The following is a 27,754-nucleotide window of genomic DNA, read 5'->3' as shown; positions in this document are numbered from 1 at the left end:
CCTATTTTTTAATTTTTTTTTTTTTTTTGTCCTTGGACTGCACCTTCTTAAGGCTGCATGCTAAATCCAAAATATGTGTTCAGAAAAGTTTTATGCTTACACCATATTAATGACATCTCACAAATGGTGGTGAATAGAGCATGGGCTCATATAATTAACTATCAAAAAAACAAACCATCTTTTAAACTTTTTGAAGAAGTAAGTATTGTGAGGAAATTCTTTTATTGACAGATAAATTAGGTTATATTGCTTTAGCTTCATTAGAACAGCAGTACTACAAGTATTCACTTGCCTGATAAAAATTCCTCCTTGTTCGAATGAAGCAACTATTAAGATATTTTATAAAACACATGAAAAGTAGATCTCAGAAGAGCTATGCATGCTAATGAGCAAGAAGAATCAATCAGTATGCAACTCTTAACAGAAACAACCTCCATTATCCTTTTGAAAAATATGCTAAATCACATGTTTAGATACTCAATAAAGCAAACAAAATTGTACACAAATGAATTTTCAGCCACAGGGTTCCACCTGCAATTCTGAAAGTATCTCTCTTTGGCCGCTTAGTTCATCACACTGCACTGATGACCTCACATTGCCAAATTATATTTATTATACCAGACTATATTCAGTGAAGTCATCTTCTCTTTGAGAAAAAAACAAACAAACAAAACCCCACCAAAACTAAAATCTAATGAAGTAAGTTATAGGTTTATATAGCTGTGTGCTAATTTGGGTTCTTAATAATTTCATTTTATGAACAACTAAAGCTTTTTGGATATTATTAAGCAGCAGACTAATGGTGGACAGACATCTCAGAATCTTCTACATAATACCAAATGGTAAAACAGGTAAGTTTTTTAGTGTCACTTTAGTCACTTTTTAGTAATTTAAAAAACACGGTTATGATGTCTTCTGGAAAAGCACTACATTAACCAGGCATTATGAAACATTATTAAATACTTGCCATACGTAACACAAACCAACCTTTTTTCTTGTAAATAATTTTTTATCTATTTCTTTCAATATTGTGACCTATCTGATTAAGATTCAAAACAACTGAATAAATCAATTTTTAGTATTGTATTTCCCCTTTCATAATGCATAAAAATTGACTTATCAAGTCCTATGAGTAGCTTATTCAGTTATTATCTTCAAACAATATGTGAGGTAGCAAGCTCCTTTTTATATCAGTGTAACTATCTACCTGCATATTCAAATACCTTTCATAAAATGCAATCTTAACCATTTTTCTCATAGAGAAATGTATGAAAAGATTAATAAAATATCCCAGATTGTATAAAACTGCCTATGCGTAAATGAAAATTTTCTAGTATTTCAGTATTTTTGAAATATCACAAAACTCTCATAATCACTGAATTACAGAATATCTTGAGTTGGAAGGATCACAGAATCACGGAATTGTTAGGGTTGGAAGGGACCTCTGGGGATCATCCAGTCCAACCCCCTGACAAGGCAGGGTCACCTAGAGCAGGTGACACAGGAACTTGTCCAAGTGGGTTTCAAGTGTCTCCAGAGAGGGAGGCTCCCCAACCTCCCTGGGCAGCCTGCTCCAGTGCTCTGCCACTCTCAATGTAAAGAAGTTCTTCCTCACATTGTGGAAGAACTCATGTTGAGTTATTGTGGTTTATTTATGGCCAAAGCTCCTTGTTCTATCACTGGGCACCACTGAAAAGAGTCTGGCACCATTCTCTTGACATCCACCTTTGAGACATTTGTATGAATTGATGAGATCCCCTCTCAGTCTTCTCAGACCCCTAAACATCTTAATGACCCTCTGCTGGAGACCAGAACTGAATGCATTACTCCAAAAGTGGCCTCACGTGGGCTGACTAGATGGGGAGGATCACATCCCTTGACCTGCTGGCCACACTTTTCCCAATGCACACCAGGATCCTCGAGTCTAACTCCTGTCCCTGCACAGGACAGCCCTAAGAATTGTCCAAATGCTTCTTGGACTCTGACAAGCTTCGTCATGTGACCAGCTCCCTGGGGAGCTTGTTCAAGCGGTCAACCACCCTCTGGCTGAAGAACCTTTCTTCACCATAATTTTCCTTCCCACTGAAGTGAAACTGACAGGCTTGTAGTTTCCAGGCTCTTGGTTACCAGGTTACTCTCTTGCCCTTCTTAAAAACTGAGACAACATTTTCCAGCTTCCAGTTGACTGGGACCTCTGCAGATTTCCAAGAACATTAAAAAATCATTGAGAGAGGCCTTACAATGACTTCAGCCAGCTCTTTGAGTACTCTTGGATGAATCCCATCAAGACCTATAGATTTATAGAGATCCAGCAGGAACAGCAAATCTTGTTCAAGTCTGGGGTTGGCAGGGAGTTAATTGTCCTCACAATCATGGTCTTCTAGCTCAGGGCACTGGGACCCTCAGAGCACATCACTGGTGTTGAAGACCGAAACAAAAAAAAACCAAACATTTAACATCTCTGCTTTGTCTATGTCCCTGTTTGTAGGTGACCATCCACATCAAATAATGAGCCAGTGTTATTTCTGGACTGGTTTTTGCTTTTGACATATTTTAAAAAGCTCTTTTTATTGCCCCCAACAGTACTGGCCAGCTTCAACCCCAATCAGGCTTTGGCTGCACCCATTTTCTTCCCACAGTGGTAAGCAGCACCTCTATATTCCTTCCAGTTCACCCAACCTTTTAACCACTGGACATACACTTTACATTTTTGCCTTATCTCCAGAAGGTCCTTGCTTAGCCCAGGCAGCCTTCTGCCTCACCTACTTGACTTTTGATATTCTCAAAATGGTTGTTCTTTTGCTCTTAGCAGGTGGTACTTAAAAAGTGACCAGCATTGATGAATTCCAGTACCTTCAAAAACATTTCCCATGGGGATCTTACCCACTACTTCCCTGAGCAGCCTGAGTCTGCTCTCCTCATATCCACAGCTGAAGTTCTGCTGGCACTTTTCCTTCTGTCAACAGAGACTTTAAACTCGACTGCTTCACGATCATTGTGGCCAAGTTGGACACCAGTTGCCACTTCACTCACAAGACTGTCTTATTAACAAGCAACAAATCAAGGAGAGCACCTTTCCTAGTCAGCTCCCTTAGTACCATAAAGCTATTGTCCAGGTGATTTTGGAATCCTCTGGCCCTGTTTATGCCAGCTATGTGGTATTCCCACCTAACATCTGGTAACTTGAACTCCTTTATAAAGATGTCCTGTTGATTTAGAGGATTAGGGTCGCTGACTATTGACTTAGAGGTATAAAAGAAGTAACTTAGAGGTATAAAACCTATGTTCTAAATGAAAGTTTATTAACACGTTAATACATTGTTTTCTTTTTTTTTTTCATGTTATTGAACTTCAGTCCTTCTTAACCAGTGACCAGAGGTTAATCAGATTCACTGTTGTCCATAATTTAAACCATTTTAGCATGATATCCACATTCAGTTATACGGTGATTCAGTCCTAATTCAAACTTAACCTCAAATTTCTCAAGATGACATGAAAGTCTTTATATCCATAAGTCTTTATATCCATAAAGTAAATTAACAAATTTAAACTGATCTGCTGAGTTCTGTTCTTTGTTTCCTTTTCCCCTCATTCTTGAACGTGACAATATAAATCTGACATTTTCATAATTTTCATAAAAGGGAAAAAAGGGTGCCACTTACAGTTCAGTTACATCTTTTGGGATGCCCTTAGGCAAAGCTTTTAGGCCCTTGTTGCTGCAGCGAACTACTGTGTCCAGACAAGTACATTCTGCAGGACAGCGGGACAGTGGAGAGCAGCTGTTGTCATCATTTCCTGGTTAGTAAAAATGAACAGATGCTAAGCTTGCTAATAAAATGTTATTTCTATATTACAATATCTCAAGATAGGGAAAAATTTACATTATCTCTGTAAACCATTGCTCCAAGAATTTACATTTCAAGTGATGCTTTACTTAGTACAATGCTGTTTTACTAGGTAAGAAATCTATTATATGGAAAAAAAATCATGAAAGAAAAAATAAAACCTGAAATTAAAAAATATAAAATTAACAAACTATCAAAAACAGTCTCTTTAAAAAAGATACAGCCCTGAAAACTGCCAAACTATTAATGCAGTAAATGGAAGCATGTTTGAGAGATGCAAGATAGCAGCCTTTTTTTTCTTTATTAAGCGTTAATGAAGTCACAAGCTAAGCAAAATGTCATGTTATTTGATCAAGTAACCTGAAAGCATGCTTGATTCAAGTATCAGTATTTGAAAATATCCTCATCAGAACTATAATATTTGATCAGTTTCTTTATATTGCTTCTAAACTATTATTTACAGTACTGAACATGGGTATGAAAAACTTTTGAAAGCATATATACAACAGCCTGTGCTTGCTGGTCATAAAAAAATGAGTGGAAAATATTTAAACTGATATAGAAACAGCACGGAACACAGACGAAGTTCAAAGCACAATGCTTTGGGATCTGTGGGAATCCTGTGGGAATCACTACACTACACACATGAAAGCTGAAATTATAAAAGGTTCTAATATTAATTTTCTTACCATCATCGCATGTAAAATCCTGAATTGCCACATCCTGGATAGGAATCTCTTTGAGGAAGTAGGGTTTTTGGCAGCGAGGGTTCCCCGTCACAATGCGTTTCTTCCTTAGCCAATCCCCAAGCCATGCGAGATGGCAGTTGCAGTTGAAGGGATTGGCCAAGAGGTTTCTGAGAACCACAGGAAAGTTTACCTCAGGTGACACCATCTTTTCATCCTAAGCATTCTATTTTTATTTTCAAAAAGCTGAGCTTAAACTCTGTTCTTCATATGATACTATGAACATCATCATCACGGCTAGGCTTCATGAACGAAGATTTGAGACTATGTACAAACCATAGATGAAAGCTGTAATTTAGGTTCTATGTGAGGAATCTTGATACAACTCATTTAGAAATAATTTAAAACTGTCAAAGACCTGACTTCATGTCAAGCCACTCCACTGATAATGCAATAATTTCATATAGAAATGCAGGCTGATTACTTTACATTATTAGCCTTAACCTGACAACAGCTATTCTATTAATTTACCATCTCAGGACTTCCATCTTTTATTTGCTCCAGAGAATAAGTTTCCTATCTGAAGTGACAGCTAAGTTGATTACATGCCAGTTACAAAAATGAATTTACTTCCAAAAGTCTCAGTACTTTTGGCATCTCCTTACTTCAGAACAAACCTATCAACAATTCCATTATTTATAAACATGTCATCCTTAATACACAAAATTAGTCACTGGGTGCAATGTGTCACTTTTTATGTAAACAGGGGATTAAGTACTTTCCTAAATTATGCTACCTACAACCAGCATTTCTTCATTAAACTGAGTGGTAGCTTTGCTCACTGTTTTCACTTCTCTTATATTACATCACATTTAAAGAAAAAAGGGGATTTTTTAAAATAGAAAATGAGAGTGAAGCTTCATTATAAAACATGTATGAATTAAGATTCTCAGCAGGCCAATGAAATTTAAAACAGTAATCGGTTGGCACAGGGCAGAAAGACAGCCAACATGTTGATTAAACCAGCTGTGATTGTGCATTACCTACCCAAAATGTGGCTTTCAACCAGGTTTCGGAGCAGTGGGCTTTTGCGAGGGGAGTGAGCAGGATGTTTCTCCTGCCTTATCAGGCACTTCTGGAAACCATCTAATGTTGCATCACAGGGCACCATGAAAACATCCTCTTCAAGTGCCCAAGACAGTCCAGAGAATAAACTTTCCCAAAAGTCCCTCTACAAACTCTTTTTTACCTTTAACTTTTTTTCCCCTTAACCACGTGCTGTGAAATTACATAGCAAATCATTAAGGGAAAGGCCCTCAAAATGTCAGAGATTTAAATCTGGCTGCGGTAAAAGACAAACGTGACTTACAAGGTAGAGAGGGAATGCAGTGTGTCGAAGGAGCCAGGGGCCACGGTGGTGATCTGGTTGTCATACAGCGAGAGCAGACGGACAGAGCTCAGGCCCGTGAAGCTGTCGTTTCCCACACAGCTCACCCGGTTGCTCCTCAACATCCTGAGAAAGAAGGATCAGCATTTCTAAGCTTAGCCCAAGCAGGGGCAGGAGCTGAAGTGGTTGCTGGAGCAAGGGTCAAGAGGAATGATTCCAAAGGGCCTGCCACCAGTGAAGGGACCACAAGTGCCGTGACCCCTGTGCCACCTGTCATCTCTCTGAAGGGACTGAGTGCGGTGTGGGTGGAGAGGACTGGAAGATAGAAAGGTGGGTTGGTGTGTAGGTTTCATGGAGGCAAGGGGTGCTTCAAAGAATCATAGAATGGGTAAGGTTGGAAAGGACCACTGCAGGTCATCTGGTCCAACCTCCCTGCTCAAGCAGGGTCCCCTAGAGCATGTTACTCAAGACTGTGTCCAGATGGCTTTTAAGTATCTACAGAGACTCCACAATGTCTTTTGGCAACCCGTTCCAGTTTCCCCTAAGCATTTTTATTTTCAATACCAGAATCAATAATTAAGACTTTTAACTGACAAGAAACGAAACTGATTGAAATTCCCCAAATCAGACATACACAGGAGCCCCGTCTTCACTTTTCCAAGACTAATGACTCCAGAACGCCTATATATATAAAGCAGAAGCTTGTACCAGCTGACCTCCTCCTGAGGCCACTTTGACCTCAGTTTTCTTATGAAAAATTCTAGAAACTAGTTCTACTGCAGTCTGAAGCATTTAATTTAAATGAAATCAGGCTAATTAGACTCCTCCTAAGCATGACTCTAAGGTTTAATACAAATTTCAGAATATTAAGTAAGAAACACCTATTCTAAAATCTCTCATTTCTATAAAACTTATGAGCTTTGAAGTTTGTTGTTCTCCTCTATGTCCATCAAGAAAGAATAAGTTTTCCCTATGCTCTTGTCGAAGATTAGCTGTTTTTAATAATTTTAGCAGCTTTTACTGCAAGGTTAGAAAATGTAGACCTGATTTATTAAAAACACCTAACATCTATGTACAGCTGAAGCCCCAAAGACCATTTAATTTTGGCTCTGCTCTGCAGATCAGAAGGACAGGCTCTCTGAAAAAGGCCAAGAAGCTGTAGATTGTATAAACATCTTTTTTTTTTTTTTTTTCTGAGTGGAAAGAACTGAACTGCCTCATGGAAAGAATGAAATGAGTTCAAGCTATAGGACTTTTAATCCTCCCTTCACTGTTGAAATGACATAAAAATTACTTAGGAGAGAATAATTCCCCACATTTCAATATCCACCCGAACAATTTTTTCCTCTAGCAAAATTCCCAGTAATAGTTGAGCTGATTTGAATCAGACTCCATTATATAAAACGTGTAATTTCCATGTAAAATTCTGTTACTTTGTTGCAGATGATTATTCCCATTTCCATTTCTGAAGTTGGATGTTTACCCATTCTTGACTGCTTCATCATTTTAGAGGACTCATTAAACCCATAATTAATAATCAGTTAATTAATACAAGGTATAACTTCTTGTAAAATAGAAACAAAACCAAAGATATGCTTAAATAAGCCATAGTTAATTCCCCAAAATAAATTTTTTTTGATAGATAGAATATTACTTTCAAAAACACCCAGAGAAAGGAAGAATAAACCCACCCAAATAATTACACTTACAGTGTTTTGAGACTTTCTAGTCCTTTGAACATTTTGTGTCGAACACTTTCCAAGCGGTTGCTAGTGAGTAATAGTTCGTTCACACCAGAGGCTCCATCAAATGCCCCTTCTTCAATATCTGTAATCTTGTTATTGCTCAGGTTTCTATTACACATTAACAGAAACAGAGAAGAACATGTTTTCTTTTATAAATACCCTACATTAACTGTTAAATGCTGCATACTGCATAAATTTCAAGACACTGAATTAGAATCATAAAATCATTAAGGTTGAAAAAGACCCCCAAGATGACCAAATTCAATCTTGATGCAATAACCAAGTTATTATTTAAAAGCAACAAATATATCGATCAAATTCAAACCAATAAAAGCAAAATTCAATGCCCTTCTAATTAAAGAAGTAAAGATTTTTAAAGCAATCTTTGGAAAATGTTTTTAAATAATGGCAATTACCCAGTCCGTGCTCTTGGCACACAAAAACATTTTTCCATAATTTTGAATCTTGTCAGGAGCTGAATATTTTTTCAGGTCTCCAGTCTTTGTAGCATTTTTAGATGAATAAATAACAAAATTATACTGTATGAGTACAGCACAGCTAACCTCTCTGGTTTCTTTATTTTATCTCAATAGACAAATGTAAGAAATCAGTATAAACAGCAACATATGCAAATGAAATGTGTGAATGTAAACAGTACATGAAATGGTAATAATTTATGACATTAGTTAGAAAGCATGGTTTATAAGCAAGATAGTTCATTTATTTGCAATTTGCATGCAAAGTGGATCAAAATGTGGGAAAATGACCTAAAATACTGCCAAAATATTTAGTGTTTACTATTTCAGTTGAAATATGGAAATTACATCCCAAATGGGCAGTATCTGTACTATACATACACAAAAGCACACATACTTAACAACATACATTTTCTTAAATATTTTTCATCTCACATGAAACAAACAACATGAGAATAACTATTTACATATATTACAGAAGTACATATCTACACCCTAAACAGTTAGAATACAGCAGTGATTTTTCAAAAGCTCTTAAAAACACTCTGAGACAATGTAAAAAGGAAGTAAAGCTAAAGACTTTATTCGATGGAATTAATTGTGCTGGGAAGAAAATTCAAACATTTTTGGATGCAATTTCTAGAACAGCATTTTAATCATCCAAAACAAGAAAGATACCATTTGTTAAAACAAAAATTCACATGTTTGTCAGAATGAAAGGGTGCCTTTATCTAAGACATGGAAAACAAGGAGTTGTGGCTTAATCTAGTCAGTTGTGGCTGACTACTCTCTCTAGCCCAGCTGAAATTTAATGTTCACCTTGCCTGTGATGAAGGATACAATCATAAAATCAGTTAGGTTGGATAGGACTTTTAACATCATCAAGTCCAAGCATTTAACCCACCACTGCCAAGTCCCCCCACAAAAACACATCCCTAAGTCTTTTAAATCCTTCCAGGGATGGTGATTTTTGACGGTCCACTTTCCTGTGTGGACTTTCCAATGTTTGACAGTCCTTTCCATGGAGAAATTTTTTCTTATCTCCAACATAAACCTACCCTGATGCAATGTGACATCATTTCCTCTCATTCTGTCATTTGTCTTGGGTGAAGAGGCCAACTCCCATCTCACTACAACCTCCTTTCAGGTAGTTGTAGAAAGCAATAAGGTTCCCCCTGAGCTCCCTTTTTAGGCTAAAGAACCCCAGTTTCCTACACTGCTCCTCATTGGCCTGGACTCCACACTCTCCAACAGTTTGTTGCCCTTCTCTGGACTCACTCCAGCACCTTTTTGTAGAGAGGGGCCCAAACCAGAACACAGTACTCAAGATGTGGACTCACCAGTGCCAAGTACAGAGGGACAATCACTTCATTAGACTTGCTGGTCACATTATTTCTGATATAGGCCAGGATGGCATTGGCCTTCTTAAACCACCTGGGCATGTGCCAGCTCCTGTTCACCTGGCTGTTGACTAGTGCTCCTAGGTCCTTTTCTGACAGGCCATTTCCCAGCCACTCATCCCCAAGCCTGTAGCAATGCAATGGAATGTTGTGACCAAAATACAGGACCCGGCACTTGGACTTGTTGAGCCTCATACCGTTGGCCTCTGCCCATCAATCCAGCCTGTCCAGATCCCCCTGTAGAACCTTCCTGCCCTCCAGCAGATCAACACTCCTGCCCAGCTTGGTATCCTCTCCAAACTTGCAGAGAGTGCATTTAATCCCTTAGTCCAGATAATCGATAAAAATATTAAACAGGACTGGCCCCAATACTGAGCCCTGGAGACCACCATTTGTGTCTGTCTGCCAACTGGATTTAACTCCATTCACCACCACTCCCTGGGCCTGGACATCCAGCCTTTTTTTACCCAGCAAAGTATATGTCCATCCAAGCCATGAGCAGCCAGTTTATCCAGGAGAATGCTGTGGGAAATGGTGTCAAAGACTTTACCAAAGTCTAAGCAGATAACATCCACAATCACTGCTTTCATTTAGTTTCACAGTGGAGCTGTTCAGTCTTCTGCAAGTGCTACAGAAGACTCGAAGTAAGAAACTCATTATTTCTTATCTGAGCTGGTTTATCCATGTCAAGCCCTTAGTTTCCTAAAATTTTTATTGTTCCTGGTGTAATATGGATACTACTTCACCCACTTCACATAGATATTTTAAGGATTAATGTTGCATGACTAATCTATGTTGCAGTGCATACACATGTTTTAGTAGTGATGAACCGTCAAATCAATGAAACATTTAGGCCCCAATTTTTCAATGTAATCTGTGCAGAAAGTCCTTTGTACTTATTTTGAACTTCCAGAAGAAATACGAGCTCCACAAAAATACAGAATTTACTCATATTGGTGTCTCTGTAGCATCAGTACCTCACTGCTTTCAAGTGATGCTTAAGTATTCACTGAATCAATCTCTGAATGTTGTGACAAGTGATAACTATATTAGGAAGTTACAGAGCAGTATCATTAAAATAGCAAACTTTTCATTAACATTTTTCAATTTTTTCAATTTTGTTCCTTCTCAAATAACCAGATTTCAAAGTCCTTGGGAGTTCCAGCACACAGCTACACTGAGACTGACTAATACTCTTCCTTTTCTTCTGTCTTGAACACCTCCTCAACTTAAAAAAATATTCTTAAATATGAAAAGCTCGTATATGCATTAATGTGTGTGTATGCATGTGTATGTATGACACATCAAATATTTTATTAATTTCATAGGATCATACAATCATAGAACAGTCTGGGGAAGAGACCTTAAATGTCATCTAGTTCCAACCCATCTGCCGTGGGCAGGGACATCTTCCACTAGACCAGGTTGCTCAGGGCCCCATCCAACCTTGCCCTCAACACTTCCAGGGATGGGGCATCCACAACTTCTCTGAGTAACCTTTTCCAATGCCTCATCACCCTCAGAGTAAAGAATTTCTTTCTGATATCTAATCTAAACATATTGTTTTTCAGTTTAAACACATTCTCCCTTGTCCTGTCACTGCATGCCCTTGTAAAAAGTCCCTCTCCATCTTTGTTGTACGCTCCCTTCAGGTACTGCAAGGCCACAGTTAGGTCCCCCTGCAGTCTTCTCTTCTCTGGGCTGAACAAGCCTAATTCTGTCAGCCCTTCCTCATAGGAGAGGTTCTCCATCCTCCCTGATCATCTTGGTGGCCCTTCTCTGGACTTGCTGCAACAGCTTCATGTCCTGCCTCTGCTGGGGACCCCACAGTTGGATGCAGTACTCCACATGGGGTTTCACTAAAGTGAGGTAGAGGGGCAGAATCACATCCCACGACCTGCTGGCTACACTGCTTCGATGCAGCTCAGGATATGACTGGCTTTCTGGACTGCAAGTGCACATTGCTGGCTCATGTCGAGCTTCTGATCAACCAGTATCCCTTTTGATCTGTTCATCCCCCAGCCTGTATTGATACTGGAAGTTGCCCTTACCCAGGTGAAGCACCTTCTACTTGATCTTGTTAAACCTCATGAGATTCCCAGGGACTCACTTCTTGACCTTGTCCATGTCCCTCTGGATGGCATCCCATCCTTCAGGTGTGTTAACTGCACCACTCAACTTGGTGTCATCTGAAAACATGCTGAGGGTGCACTCAATCCCCTCGTCTATGTCATTGATGAAGACATTAAAAAGCACTGGTCCCAGTATGGACCCTGAGGGACACCACTTGTCACTGACGTCCATGAGGACTCTAAGCCATTGACCTCAGGATGCCGTAGTCCAAACAATTTCTCATCCATCTAACAGTCCATCAGAGAATCCATCTCCCTCCAATTTAGAGAGAAGGATGCTGTGGGGGACCACGTCAAAGGCTTTACAGAAGTCCAGATAAATGTCACCTGTACCCCTTCCCTTGTCCACTGATCCTTCATATTGATATTTCAAAAGTATGCTATAGCTGTAAAACGTAGTAATCCGAGATTCCTGAAGAATGAAGAAAGTTGGGTATCTACTGTATAGCACCAGAACACGGTTGTGCTAGACATTCCTACATTCTTTTTTTTTTAAGTATCTTAGCCCAATCCAAAGTGGCAAGGTGTACTCAAGTGGAGAGGTCAAAAGCATATTCATTTTTTGGTTTCACGGTTTTTTTTGTTTTTTTTTTTTTTTTTAACTTTTTATCTAAAAAATCAGTAATAAGTATTTAAATAACTGTGATCATGACAGCTGCCAGCAAGGATCTGTATAAGGTTAGCAATAGTTTAAGTAATACTACTGCTCTCCTTGAGATTTTGGTCACTTGTAATTTAGACTGATCTTTTACAAATGGCAGTCACTTGGTTACTACAAAGCAGTGATCATTAAACTGATCTATTTTTACTTACATTTTTCTTCACTTACTATTTATGTTTGGATTTAATCCTGAAAAGATTGAGCACAGAGTCACTAAGTCTATCTAAATCATCTACTCTCAAATATGTCTTTTACATAAGCTAAAGAAAGCTTTTCATAAATTTATTTTTAGTAACAACTGCAACTGGTAAGATTATAAACTCCTCTTAGAACATTAACATTAACATGGACTCACGATGATGAGCTATCAAACCATTTTTTCTTAGTAATTTTAATTTTGATATCCTTCTCACCTAATGACAGTTCAATGAAGCACAGAATCAAAGGCATGTCTTTAATGTGCTGAAAGAGGCAAAACTGTCTGGTTAGGGTGTAATACAGGAAGTTACAAAAGATTACTGGAATCTTTTTTAAGCAGCTTATACTGCAAGCTCCCTGCTGTGGCTGCATAACAGACCAGCTGGCTGGAGGCTGCTGTGAAGGTGCCGGAGCCATACACCATGAGAAGTTGCTGCTGGCAGTGCCTAGTCCCACAGAGAAGAGCTGCCACCTCTGACCTACCTCCGTGATTAATTTAAGCCCATTCTTGATTTTCAATTAGAATATACTGATTCTTTTGTAGATAAGAACTAAGAAAGGTGGAGAGACACAGTAAGGAGCTAACACGTTATCTGAATAGACAAGATCACTAAAGTTGCACTTACATTTTACGGAGCTGAGGAAGTTTCTTAAAGATTCCAGTAGCTTCCAGGACTGAAAATTCATTGTTATTTAGTCGCCTAAAAGAAATTACATCAATTTCAGAAAAAAGTATTCAGGCATGGGTACAGAATGTTCTACATTAAGTGAACTTTTCAAACTGCTTTCACTGAATAGCTGGTGTTTAACCGGTAGATGAAGAACAATTTCTTATATACTGACATTTCTAATTCTGATAATTCCTGTAAATGAATATTCTCATTCCTGTGAATGAACTTTCTCATTAGTTAAATGTAGGCATACATAAGACCTTTTAACAGCCTGCTCACAAAATATTATACTACTAAAACTGCAGAGAAATGTAAGATGATGTTTTTAATTTTCCAAACAAAAATGTAACTAAGGAAGGGTTCCATGGCAACTTATAAATAAAAATCTTTTAGAAGTACATGTAAACCACTGAAGATTAGTTTTCTGTTCTTTAAAGGATATCAGGTGGGGTCTGCCAGACATCTGGAGGTACTCACAGAACACTGTTTACAAGAATGAAATAATTGCTCAATGCTTCCTCTGAATAGGGAATGAAACACACTGCACAGGTCTTCCCAAGAATTTAAAAAGCACTTCTCTCACCACAGTTTATCTACATGCCACTGCAGCTGGCACACACATTGCTGAAGGAAGCATTAAATGCTGATTTTTAACACTATAGGAAGGTATACAATGAGCAACAAATACTAGCTGAATATTTATCTTTCCTACACAGGTATCAAGACTGTTCCAACATGGTATACTTTAGCAGCTGCTAGGTTAGGGAACTATATAAATTTCAAAAAATATCTGCATTGAGCCAGTACTCCCTATTTCCTCTCTTGAAAAGAAAACGGAAATTATAAGTCTTAGGTTCTTTATATATTTTAATGGAGCCATCTTATTAAGGAAGAGAGTCTGTCCAGCTTTAATTTTAAGATCTTAAATAGGAAGGAAGAGATGCAACTGACAAGATCACTGTGAAATGAAATTCAGCATAATTCTAAACCCAGAATGCTTTTCAGAAATGCCTTATTGCAAGACAAGATTAAAAAACACCTAGAAAATAAAAGAAAGCTGTTTGATCATCCTTCCCTTCTGTTCATTCTCAGTGATAGCCAAAAGGGAAATTAAGGTTGTAAATCTGTACAATAGTTTCAACATGGAACCAAACCGAGAGAAGACAGAGTTTTTTGGACATACACAAAACATCTGAGTAGCACAGTGAACTACAAGGAACACAAATTTCAAAAGATGTTACCACCTATGAAAATCAGCTTAATGACTTAATGTGATTTTTAGTGGGACCATACAAAATAATTCTTGCATAGTGGCAATTAACAAAGTTACTTTTTCACTGTTAAGAGCCTTTCCCCCCCCATCCATCAACAACAGAAACAGAATTTTATAAATGCTGACATTTTCACATACTTTTCAAGTGTTATATCATCTAGCAGAATGACTTGTTAATGAAAACATTTACTGATTCTAATAGTACTTATTTGCTCTACCACAAACATCTCTGACTCCACTGAAAGAGGTAATTTGATCCTTTCCTCTTTGCAACAAACCTTTACATATTAAAAGCAATTTACTTTGTCTCTCTCTCAAGTTTCTTTCACACAAATACATTCAATATTTTAGTTTTTCTCTCAGAAGTCGTCTTTTCTAGGTGATTCTCCTTGAATTTTTTTCTAAGTGATCCATCTTGAAACGTGAAGCCCTTGACACAGTATTTCAGCTGACATTTTAGTATTGCTATGTACAGTAAAATAATTATCTTGTATAATTTACATACTAAATTGCTATTAAGTACATCTCAAAATGAAATTTGTAGTTCCCAAAAGCACTCCTTCACCTTTAATATTTATGACAACATCACTATAGCCTTTTATCTTGAACTCCTTATTGGTCATTCCTCAATCTTTTATTTCCAGGGCTAAATAGTCCTACATAATGTCATATGTAGATTTTTAATGTTTATTTTATTTAAATTTTATTTATTTTATTTAAATTAGTCCACACATAATGGAATCAAAATTATTAAAAATAACTGGAAAATTAACAGATGGGATTAGATTTCCCTTCTGGATCTCAATATCATTATTTTTTGAGCCTAATGCTCTTCACCAGTAAAGACAGTAACTGTAGCTGTTACCTTTCAATTACTGGATCATGGAAGTAATCTTAAAATTACTTTTATTTGGTTTAATCAAAGAAAAGTACTGAAACACCATTCTCAAAACAAAAAAATAAACAAAGAAGTATTTTAAAATGATATCTACATATTCTGCTAGGTTGGTTTATTTGATGCTTTTTCCTGTTTTAGTAACACAATGGTTAAGATACTTGCATGTTTTTGTACAACAGGTGCTCCTCCTGGAAGGCTATATACTGTAGTGATATTCATGCTTTTCAAAAATGTCATGTTTGGTTATCAGCTATTGTAAAATCATAAAAATTCAACATGTGAGACAAATTATTTTTATTTAGCTTTCTTCCTGGGGACTCTGGTTTGAGTGGTTTATCAACACTTCCTGAACTTTCCTATATATTAGAATGCTGCCTGAAAAAGATTTTATTTCTGGGGTGCAATTACAGACTTGTACTTTATATCAAATACTTCATTAGCAGATTGAGAGACCTTTCAGTGGTTTTCTGGAAGACTGTGAGCAAGAGATGAATTAGGAAGTTGGAACAGCAACTGGTTTATTTATTTTTTTCACTTTTACAATTAACTATCTGTCTTGGACTATATTATTATTTTCAGATTTTTTAAAAAAGCAACTAAATTGAAGAAGTACTGGGGTTTTTTTTTGGTGATATCACTACTGTTGCAATATACACAATGCATACCTTTTCCCTCACTTTTGATCCTTATTTTCAAGCTGGGACTCAGCTCCAAACATCACTCAGTAGAAATTAATCTGGCTTTCCTCATCACTGTTATAGAAGCATCAATGTACTGATGATAACAAGTATCTTTATCTCAAATGTGATGGCTAAAAGAAAAGACTAACTAGCTGCTGTTCTCATAGACATGCCAGTAAATACTGTGAACTGGACATCACAGAGTGGTCCTAGAACTAGACTGGAAAGTTGCAAGAAGAACATCAAAGGCAGTGCATCAAAGACCAAGAATAACAGGAGGAAACAGAAAAAAGAGCTGTAACTTTTGCATTGGTGAGGTAAATACCAAAAGAGTATATTCAGCTAGAGCAAATGGATTTTTAGCAGAAGTAAAAAAATGCAGAAATAATTTCTCTACCCTCTCTAGAATATTTGTAGCGCTATTGAAATTTTTATTACATCAAATGACTTGAAGAACAATCTGTGCAGCCTATCAAGTAGAAGGCTGAAAAATGACTTTGTTACGTTTAACACCATCTTACTGGGATGAAGTGCTGCATAAAGAAAAGGTCTCTTTAATGGCAAAAAATATAAAGGAAGCAATGATGAAAACTGAAGAGAAGCAGATTCTATCTCGAAGTAAAAGTTCCCATTTTAAAAGATTTTACCAGAAGTGAAAGAAGATAATTAACTTCTGTAAAGTCTCAGGGAAATGGTGGATTTTTAAATCCACTAACACCTTCAAACAAAAATAGGTATTTTCTGAAAAAGTGCTGCAACCAAACATGAATTACGCTTTAGTAAAAAAAAAAAATTTTTTAACTGAAATTTGAGTATTTAGGATACACAACAGATGAGGCTTGATTATTTAATTGTTCCTCCTGAATTTAATAGGTAGGAATCAGAATTATAGAAAGAAAACACTTGGCAGTTCATCTTCCACACGTAAACAAATGAATACGAAAAACAACAATTAAAATGCAAAATTAAGATTATTATTTCTTCAGAACAGAGAGAATTAAACATAATTGCTCCTAAAAATCCAGACAGTGCATTGCTGCTTCAACAACTCCATTTCTCATCTCTTCATTCAGTAACTATCATTTATACAACCACTACTTTATGATCTCATCATATATGTTATCCTGTTACACAATCCATCAGCTTTTACTCTTAAATTAAAGTAATTTTATCTTAAAATATAGGATAACATAAAATGTATTTCTCCACTGAAGTCAATCTCCCTTCACCCAAGACTGTATTAATTTTCTCTTCGGATTGCCATTCTCAGATTTTTAATAAGAACATGTCATGGTTTATCCCTAGCCAGACACCAAGCACCACACAGCCACTCACTCCCCCACCAGAAGGACTGGGGAGACAACCAGAAGGGTAAAAATGAGAAAACTTGTGGGTTGAGAGAAATGTCAGTTTTATAGGGAAAGAAAAAGCCTTACATACAAACAAATAAATAAAAAAGAAATTATTTCACTTCTTCCCACTGGCAGGCGCATGATCAGCCATCTCCAGGAGAGCAGGGCCCCATCATGCTCAACAGTGACTTGGGAAGACAGACACCATCACTGCAAACATCACCCCTTCTCCTTCTTCCCTGCCCCCCTTTATATACTGAGCATGATGTCATATGGTCTGGAATATCTCTCTGATCAGTTTGGGTCACCTGTCCTGACTGTGTCTCCTCCCAGCCTCACATGCATCCCCCAACTTCTTTGCCAATGTGGAAGTACAAAAAGCAATAAAGGCCTTGGCTCTGTGTAAGCCCTGCTCAGCCATAATAGAAAACACCTCTATATTATTAACCCTGTGTTCAGCACAAATCCAAAACACAAACCCATACTATCCTCTGGGAAGAAAATTAACTCCACCCCAGCCAAAACCAGCGCAGAAAGCAACCCTGAAGTTCAATTCCTTCTCCAGAGACAGACAAAACCCTCTATCTCTGTTTTAAAAATATTTGTTTTAAATTCCTTTTCCTGTCAAGATATTCAAACTCCTTAACAATAGTCTCATTATTTCCTACTTTCACTGCTGTACTGTTGCTTTGATGCCAGTTGTATACTGATTGCCTTTTAAGAGGTGTGTCATCCTCTTGTTCATCTCACCCCTGTGGGTTACAACTTGATCACAGTACTCCTGTCTCCACATCTCTGTCTCTGCTTTACTACATCAAATCAAACTCCCTCTCTTGTCCCTCAACATTCTGTCTTGTTCTTTAAACTGAATCTCCTAGGAAAAACAGCTATTTCCTTTCGCCTTTGCTCTGCAATGACAGCCACTTTTCATCTACTTTTCTGCTGATCCTTCAAGCATCTCTGCATTCCCTTTCATACTATGCTTTCCACGTGGGAAAACCTTGTAAAGCTGTCTTAATTTTATCTTTCACTCCCTCCTTGAAGATCCCTTCAGTTGTAATGCCTACAAATCATTCCCATATGGCACTTATTAAGCAATCTGTGATTTCTGCCCATTCTCTTCATTATACTATTATCTCATCTTCTTAAACCAACACTGTTCTGTTTGTCTGCTTTGTCTTTCTCTGGCCTCCTGCCTGACACATGTAATGTGTACTTTGCATAAGAAGAATCATCTCTGTCTTCTGAAACACCTAAGACTGACCCCCCCTTTGGTTACTGGATGACCTATACTTTCTCTGGTAGTTAAAGTTAAAAGGAAAATAAATCCTACTTCTTTTCAAAAAAATTGAAGTGGGTTGCTCAGATTCTTGAAGAATAGAAATATAGAATCGTTACCTTATTTATTTATCATGGGTTTTTAAGGCTACATGGTACTGAAATGATGCATAAATAATTTTTATGAATATTTAGTCCTTAGAACGGCAACAAATAGATTATTTTGCTGTTCAAAAAAGTAAAACTGTGGGTTTATATTTGAAAATTTTAGTTAGTTTTTCCATAATAAACCATGCTTTATTATGGGTTCAACTTACAACTCTGCTGTGTACTGAGGGATGTGATCAGGAATTTTGTTGAGTTTCTGATTGGAGCAGTCCACTGTGGTCCCTTCACAGCGACATTTTTCAGGGCAAGCCAAATCTGCAAAGCAGTCTCCACTTAATTTGGATCTGTAATCCTCAGTGCCTGTAGAAGATTCAAGTCAAAACACAGATATTAAGTCAATAAAGTTTAAGATTTACTTCTTCTGAGAAGGTTGAAAAGATTTCTGCAATGCAGATAACGGGGGCAACTTGGGAAATGCATGATAAACTTTGTGATACTGAACAGACACAAGGGCTTCAAGAGAGGGTTAAATATAGGGACTTAAGATATGCTGGAAAAAGAAACTGAGACCAACTTCACATAATGGGGTAACAATAACTTGAGCTTTTCACAGCTGTACTTTCTGCTGATTATGTTGTCAGCCAATCTAGCCTTGTTTATAGCTAATCACACAAATGCCACTGATTCTTTTAGAATTTATTTTATTTCTCTGTATCAAGAATAAATAGATCCTGAATGCCACCTTTTCACTTTCTCTGGTTACAAATTTGTATTGTTGACTGGACTTCATTAACCTCTGTTGTTTGGGTTTTTTTTAATAGTCCTGATACTCCACATCAACTCAACACAAAAGATTGAAAGCCCTGTTTTCAGCTTTAATTTAAAAAATGTGTGATCCTGACTTAAGCCTCAGCAGCTTGCCATGCTGTAGAAAGCTGCGTGACGTTCCATGGTGCTTGACAGAACCATGTTTTACTCATACCTCACAACCACATGGTTAGATCAAGCACAACAGAAAATCTCGCTACATTATCAAAACTGCATCCATTAGGCCAAGGATAAGAGCAAGGGAAAAGAGGAAGGAGTAGGTATAAGTTACAGAAGCATTTGAAGTTTAATACTTGCTTACATGACATGGCATTCTTATTACTGAATGTCCAGTGCCACAGTAACAGTATCACTGTCACAGATTAAATAAAAAATACCAAAAAAAAAAAAGAAAAAAAAAAAAAGTGAACCACATTGAAAGTTTCCTCCACCATTTCCCAGAGTCACTCAAAGAAAACATCCTAAACATATCAGGAAAAAACATCCAGTAAGGAATTGAGGGTGGGTGACAAAGAAAACAAAGAGAAGCTGAAAGGACCTGTGGGTTCTTCTTGGACAAAGGTGAAAAGACTGAGACTAGTAGAAGGTGCATCAGGGCTGGGAGGTACACTGTGATTTAGCTCAGACACTGAACTTTACTTACAGCCAAAATGGTGAACTCCTGCAAAAGTAAAGATAGCCAAGAAGGAAAGAAAGACAGAGTAATCCCAATTAAGACAAAAAACATGAACTAAGATCTCATGTTCTCTATTCATCTTTAGTTTGATTAGAAGAACATACTAAGGGGTATGGTCTTCAGCAGAGAGAAAAAATAATTGATTTTAGTGGCATTTGAAAATGGAGATAAGACTGGGGTTTATTACAGATTTTATATAGGATGATGATGCCTCCCATGAATTATTCTTCAGTGTTTTGAATGTATTCTTTGAAAGCTGCTCCTTTAACATATATACATGCTATGCCACTTAAATCCTTACTAAACCAAACACAGGAGAAACAGATTACTCAGGGGAGGAAAAAACCCCCACCAACAGCCATTACATGTTACGTTTTCTAGCACTTGTAACTCTCTTAGCAATACACATGATAAAACTAATATAGAGTATTTCTATGAACTAGCAGATATTTTTCCAAACAAATGATATAGTACTTCTGTAATCTTTATTCTTCCAAATGACTATAACTAAGATTTCAGTGTCTCCAGAGCAAGATCTCTTAATGAAACATTAAAAAGAAAATACATTTTTGAAGAAATGCTAAGATTATTTGCTCCTATTTATTTAAGTATAGTGTTTCTAGCACTTTGAAATACCCAGTAAACAAGGCTACAAAATACAATTTTTTTCCTCCTACGCCCAGAGTGCACCAGTTAGCAGTTTGAAGTAAACAACTAAAATATTCAGGGATAAGGCCTTCAACAACTAAAATACTTTTAGGTAGCATCTTCCTGATATCTGACTGAAAGAGAAAGTAAAAAAGCTGTATTTCAAGAAGCACTTTTTGATTAATTTAATTATTTTTCTTCCTTTTTTTTTTTTTCCCCCTCCAGGAAGAGCATATCTTAATGGGTACGTAAACAAACCTAAATAGCATGTGAGGCCATAATATAAACAGCATGTGAAGACATTTTCTGGCAAGAAAACACTTCTAACGCAGACAAAAGTTGTGCTGGCAAGGTGAGTAGAACCCACTCTGTGGCAGGAATACAGCTGTTCTACTCATTAAAGAATTGAGTGGTACTACAGGTTTTGAGAAATTGAATCCCCCTCTGTTTTATGTTGCTTTAAAACACATTTTCATGGCTGCCAGTGCTGACAAATTGCTGCCTTATTTTGTATTTCATTTTGTCTTTTCTTCATATTCAAATCAACATATTAGTATAAGGGCATGAAGAACTTCACATGATTGCTGAAAATTTAAGTGATACATCACACAACATTTGTTAAACATACCAGCTAAAGAGACAATGACTAAGATGACAGCAGAATAACCATATACCTGGTAGTACTTGAAAGAACAAGTGCACTGGCATCATAATCAATTATTGTAGATATCTTTCTAGATCTTAAACTACGGTAGAAAACCCTGATTGCAAATCACATCCTGTAATTCATCAATAGATTAGTTATTCCCTTGTTTATTTTGTCAATCATTTATAATCTTTTATGGATATAACATAAGTGATTTTTTTTCTATTAAGAAATCAGTGCACACACTGACAAACAAGGTAAAAAAAAGAAAGATACATATTTCAAAGAGCTAGGGCCAACATCAGTAAACCTTTTGTAAAAATATCACAGACTTACTGTAGCTTAAAGCAGTGTGTAAATTACTGTTTCATCACAACTCTAAAGTCGTATTTTCTTTAAGGGAAAGCATTTCTGATTCACTGTATGCATGTGACCACAGAATGCATCTAATTAAGAATATCAGCTTTCTTTTCCAAGCATTCCACTGTGAGTTCCTAAACACAAGAGGGTGAGCAAGCAGTAGCTGCAGCCAGTGTAGAGCATGGAAGCAAGGCAAGAAAATGTTAATTTGTAAAATGTTTGGTTTTTTAAAGTTGTGCTAGCTCTTTGATGGCAGCATGGTTTCCTGTGTTTAAAAGGAGCTCGGGAGCTACATTTTAAAAACAGTAGCGGCAGAAAGGCAAGGTACAAGGCAAGTAAAGGTATCAATTAATATATGAACTAGCAGGTGCAATCTTCTAAATAATTCAAGTATAGGTATAATTTTGGTAGGTTGTGTGCAAATTTGTGAGAATAAAAAAAGGTAAATGGAGCTGCATGCTAAGCTCTTATATTCAGAAAACAGAACTACTAGTATTCTACAAAGGAAAACTATGTGTAGCTACAGGTATCAACTAATGTTAATACACATGCATCAGTTTCCTAAAAGCTATAACAAACTTCGCTTTTAGGGGGAAAGGGAGAGAATATCTGCAGTTAGTCAATCTTACTGCAGAGCCAAACCTACCTGGAATGAAATACTGTTCTTTAGCTAAATAAAGAGAAAAAAAAAAAATAGAAGATGCACCTGAATGTCAGCAAGCAAAGAATGAGTTTTATTAGATTAAGTATGGACTGCAGTTAACTACAGATAATTAAGTGAAAAAAGGTGTATTCACAATGAGAACTGATAAACAACAAAGTGTGAATAGTCATAAATGTATCCGGAACATGGATAACAAACAGTTTTCATCTGGTATTTGCACTTGAGACTGAATAAATTGTAGAATGTGAAATGCACCTGGAACAGCTGGATACCATATGACAAAAGTTAGGATTTAAAGAAATGTAAGTAGGAAATGGAATAGGATTAGAAAAAGAAAACAGTAAATTTCAGTATGAGGCAAGCTCCCTGTATAAAATGAATATGTCATGTTTCCATATTTAGTTTAGGAATTTTTAGATCTTTCACATATTCCAGAGCCTTGTGGAAATTTTACAAAATGATTTATGTTGGTGATACTTGTAGTAAATAACTTTAGCATTTCATTCTGAAGTTTTATATATTGCCTTTATTTTGTTAGATTTAATGCTACTCAGGAACAGTGCCAAATGTGTTAACTACAGTAATGTTCCGTGATCCGATAGTCTATGACTTCCATGATTTACCTCCCTTCAGTCAAAGAACTAAAAAAGATTCTGCAATGTTTAATAATTCCATAGAGAGCCAGCTGGCTTCATTAGAACTTATATAACCACCTTTTTTTTTTTTTTTGCCAATAAAGGAAAAATAGCAGCCGAACTAAGAAAATTACCTGAGCAGCGGAATTTCTTGCTTTTGATCTGGCCGATCCTTTTGTTTGCCAGACGGCGGGGGCTGGTGCAACGGGCACCGCTGGTCTCAATGGGGTTTGTATGAAGATAATCCGCCAGCCACTTCAGATGGCAGTCACAGATAAACGGGTTCTGAGCCAAATGCCTTTCATGAAGAAAAAACCAATAATTTCACACATTATTTCCCTTTGGTCTTAGTAGCACCCAGTGCTTTTACTGCATGTTAGAATATGAAGTCATACTAAAGACAACCATAAACAAGAGCATACATACAAGGTCTGAATCGCACGTAGGGGTGAGAAGGTGCCTTTTGCGATGGTCTGAAGCTTGTTGTCGTACAAAGAAAGCAGATTCAAGTTGTGCAGATCTTGAAATGCATCAACTCGCAAGCAATTGATCTTGTTGGCATTCAATAATCTGTTTAATGGAAGACAATTATAAAATTGAAAGAATTTGCTCCATGTTACAGCTTCAGCAATTTTCACAGATAAGTCTTTCTGCACCTTTGTTACCAGAACAGGAGATGTAGTAACAAATAATAATTGACAGCGACATAAGGCATTTCAGTGAATTGAAATGTCTTATTTAAGTGATACATATTCCTATATGTGTCCACCTTGGAGTTGAAATGTGTACATTTATTCAGTTAAAAGCACATTTCTTCTATGTACTGGTAGAAGGTGTGTGTGTGTGGCATTTGTGCAGAGAAACAAGTCTAAAAAATCAAGTATATGCAAGGAAAACTAGTTGCTTTTGCCAAACAAATAAACAAACAAAAAAGGAACACTGTGTTCATGAGCTGGAAGAGATGTGCAGTGGCACTTTTAATTATATGTTACTAATCAGCATGCTGCCGCATTAACAGAGTTGTAGTAAAAACTGGTGGTATGGAATATATCCAAATCTGTCTTGGATCCCTTTTCCTCTCTATCTTCAAAGGGAACCTTTTCTTCCTTGTACCTCCCAGACTTTTAGTGACAAAACAAGCAAGCCAATCTAAACCAACTCCTTTTGAAGTAAAAAAAAAGTCATTCAACCCCATGTGTTTTTATAACCAAAAATTTTTTACTTTTTTCCATTTTGAGCCAGAAATGGTGGATTTGAACCCCAGTGCTTTGAAAAGAAGTTTTGTCACAATCTAGAAATATACTTAGGCTGAAATGTACTGTCGATGCAATGTATATCAAACCAGCAGTTTGGAAAGGTCTCTTCCCCCTCTTTTTTTTTTGGTTTTTTGTTTTGTTTTTTGGTTTGTTTGTTTGTTTGTTTGTTTTAAACCAAATCAGAAATATATTTTATAACTAAAACATCTTTAAAGGAAAAAAGAAATCATACCCTCCCTGCCCACTACTATACTACTTTGTGACTAAAATAAATCAAAATACAAACCTCTAGGTGGTGCTAGAACTTGCATTTTTTAAGTATCTATTTACTGTTTTGCCATCTTCAATTTGTTGTTAATAAGAGACATTTTGCCAACCACTGCACTGTGAAGTCTTGGCATTAAATAATTCTAAACAAGTGGGAAGAAGTTTTAAATTCTTTAAGCATGCTCTTTAACTCAACAAGACAGTTTGTCTGGGACAAGTTCTTCCAAAAACACCGCTGTTGTTTTACAGTCTATTTCACAAATTTATTTTACACAGTACAACTACTACACAGCCTCTTCTGCTAATTTTTGACAATATTTGATAAACACATCACCATGACATTCTTTATTCCAGTATTAAATCTAAAGAGCAATGGTTTATAAGATTACACATGGAAATTTCCGAAGTCCTAAAGGAAACAGCAGCTAGAGTTCAGAGTCAAAGAATTGCAGTGTCAGAAAACATTAAGTCACCAATGAAATTATGGTGCAATGCTGTTCTTCATGGGTACAACCAGAAATACAATTACACTGCACTTCTACTACATATTTTCTCTTTATAAAACACACAAATACTCCTTCTATGGTGCGCACACATCTTCATACAAGCTATTTGTTCTTCAGAAGGCAAGACAGTATCGTATCTTATGGGTTTTATCCTTAGAAATTCCACACAAGAGAATAATTTAATTTTAATCATTTTAGGCTGAGACATTAACTAATATGATCACATCTGTGGGGGAATGGCAGCTGGCCTACAATGGTCTTGACTCCTTTGGTTTTAACAGAATTTGATTTTACTATACGTTGATCTTACACATAGGATTTCCTGCCAGTTCTTCTTCAGGTGTAAATCTCTCATCATGTTTACCCTTTTGAATGATCTCAAAATAGGATAAATACTTAAAAAAATACTCACAGCAACTGGAGAGAAAAGAGTCCTTCAAACAGGCCCTTTGGAAGTTCTGTAATTTTATTGCCATAGAGGACTCTGTACCAGGAAACAAAGCAAACAAAACCACCATTATGAAAGGCATATGCTATGGGATTTTGACTTCAAGAATAAAGTAATTCTCATTTTCCTGAAAGGATTTTAATGTCAACCGCTTAATACTTGCAATATCCTTGTGATCCTGTGAGGCAACTGGATCACACATTTTCCCAAAAGGTGTAGAGCCCAAAGGGCTCTCTGCAGAATCAGCACCTTACTGCTTACAGCCTTACCGAGGGACCTTGGTAAGTGGATTTGCTGTTTGCAAGAACAACTAACAGAGGAATTAAAGACACGTTTGATTGTGTTCAGCTCTATGCCATACTATAAATGACATATTTATAAAAATCCCTATACATTACTAGTGTCAAGCTGTGACAATATTCAGCAATCACTAACATTCTGAAATGATTTTTACAGGTTTCAGAATTGATTGAATTAATGGAAAAGCTTTGCAGGGAGCCAAAAAGCCAAAACAATTTCACTATAAGAACAAGAGATACCTACAGTGAATTGAGTGAACGTAAGCCCTGGAAAGCATCTGGAGCTGCTTCAGAGATCTGGTTATTACTCAGGTCACTGAAATAAATGAAAATTGATTCAATTAATTCAAGCTTTTTTCAAAAAAACAAACATTAAGATAATATGTAATTAGAATTAAACATGGATGGGAGAGAGAAATTAAAATATTTACTTGAGACACTGCCAAAGAATTTTAACATAAACCCATTAAAATTGCCAGTGCACTGAAACAAAATGAATGGTTGAAAACAGACCTTTCAAATGCTTGAAACAAAAATGCTTTTCCTAGTTGTTTAAGTACATTTTATAAAGAATTCTCTGCTTGCTATGGCTACGGGACTATACAACCTTAAAATAATCTGTAATTATCTTCATTGTTTATTTTTTAATAGAATTTTCACTGCAGCAGTATACTGCTTCTATGCAGAACCATATTAAACAATTTCAATATTTGGTAAAAACCCAATTTTTATTAATATGACAAATATATTCTTAATAATCAGGCTACCATATCAGTTAACCTTCTAGCAGTCAAACTTTGTTAAGTGCTCACACATTGACTGCATTTTCCCTGTCCCAACTTGACTTGTTTTTTATCTTTTAATATAGAGATATATATATGTGTGTATACATATATGTGAAAATAAAAAAGTTAAATTATTTGGTACATACATTCTTCGAAGCTTTTTATAAGGGGAGAAAGCTCCAGGAGGTATGACCTTGATTGAATTTTGTTCTAACCGTCTGCAAAAGAATAGCAGTAATGTAAAAATACAAAGCCCAAGCCAAACAGGAATCTGAAGTCACAAGAAACTAGAAGGGATAGACTACAACAAAGAAAGCTACTTTTGCTTTCTTTTTCAGTATAATATTTCAGTATCATAACAGTATAATATTTCTTTCATTACAAAAAAAATCAGCCAAACCTTTTAATCTACAGAGAGTAAGGTATATTAGCACCCAATCTTGATTTTGTATCTGAAGAAAACTTATTTTTAGAGCACACAAGATTTTTCTACAATTTAAGATAGAATTGTAATTAAAAATTTCAAACTTGACTTAGTGTAAGTGATTCTCAATGTATCATTCACACATAGCAATTTGCATAGTCAGTTTATTTATAAATGTCTAAAGACTTCATTGAGAGAATTGAAATGTGTAAACCACAGCAAAGGGGAGATGAATGTTCCCACAGAACAAATAGCATACAGTTCTACCTGCAGTAAGGCAAATGCCACATTTTTAAATATGTACACATAATTTCTTTAGATACAGTAGATAAAACATTTTCTTTAAGATGTACTATAACGATTGCACAGCCACATTTCTAACTTCTTTAAACAAGTATTTTAATCTAAAATGGGTGTTAATGTTAATGGCCACGCTTGCTTTGAATGTATAGTGACTATGATTGAAACTTCCCATACTGCAACTGTGAATTTGCTGATGGAAACAGTTTTCCAAGAAGGTTT

General features: G+C 36.5%; 1 protein-coding gene across 1 annotated transcript in view; it reads right to left on the bottom strand.

Moving 5' to 3' along the window:
• SLIT2 (slit guidance ligand 2) overlaps positions 1–27,754 on the bottom strand; it is a 265,416-nt gene that overhangs the window by 50,573 nt on the left and 187,089 nt on the right. Inside the window, 12 exon segments of the mRNA XM_050338763.1 lie at positions 3,663–3,795; positions 4,535–4,701; positions 5,901–6,044; positions 7,628–7,771; positions 13,157–13,231; positions 19,000–19,150; positions 22,595–22,618; positions 23,382–23,545; positions 23,674–23,817; positions 25,689–25,760; positions 26,268–26,339; positions 26,955–27,026. Coding sequence (XP_050194720.1) covers positions 3,663–3,795; positions 4,535–4,701; positions 5,901–6,044; positions 7,628–7,771; positions 13,157–13,231; positions 19,000–19,150; positions 22,595–22,618; positions 23,382–23,545; positions 23,674–23,817; positions 25,689–25,760; positions 26,268–26,339; positions 26,955–27,026 — 1,362 coding nt within the window.

Source organism: Myiozetetes cayanensis, unplaced genomic scaffold, assembly GCF_022539395.1.
Source record: "Myiozetetes cayanensis isolate MyiCay16 unplaced genomic scaffold, myiCay2020 scf7, whole genome shotgun sequence".
Classification (NCBI taxonomy): domain Eukaryota; kingdom Metazoa; phylum Chordata; class Aves; order Passeriformes; family Tyrannidae; genus Myiozetetes; species Myiozetetes cayanensis.
Note: the sequence above shows the minus strand (reverse complement) of the source record. Positions and strands in the feature narration are given on the sequence as shown.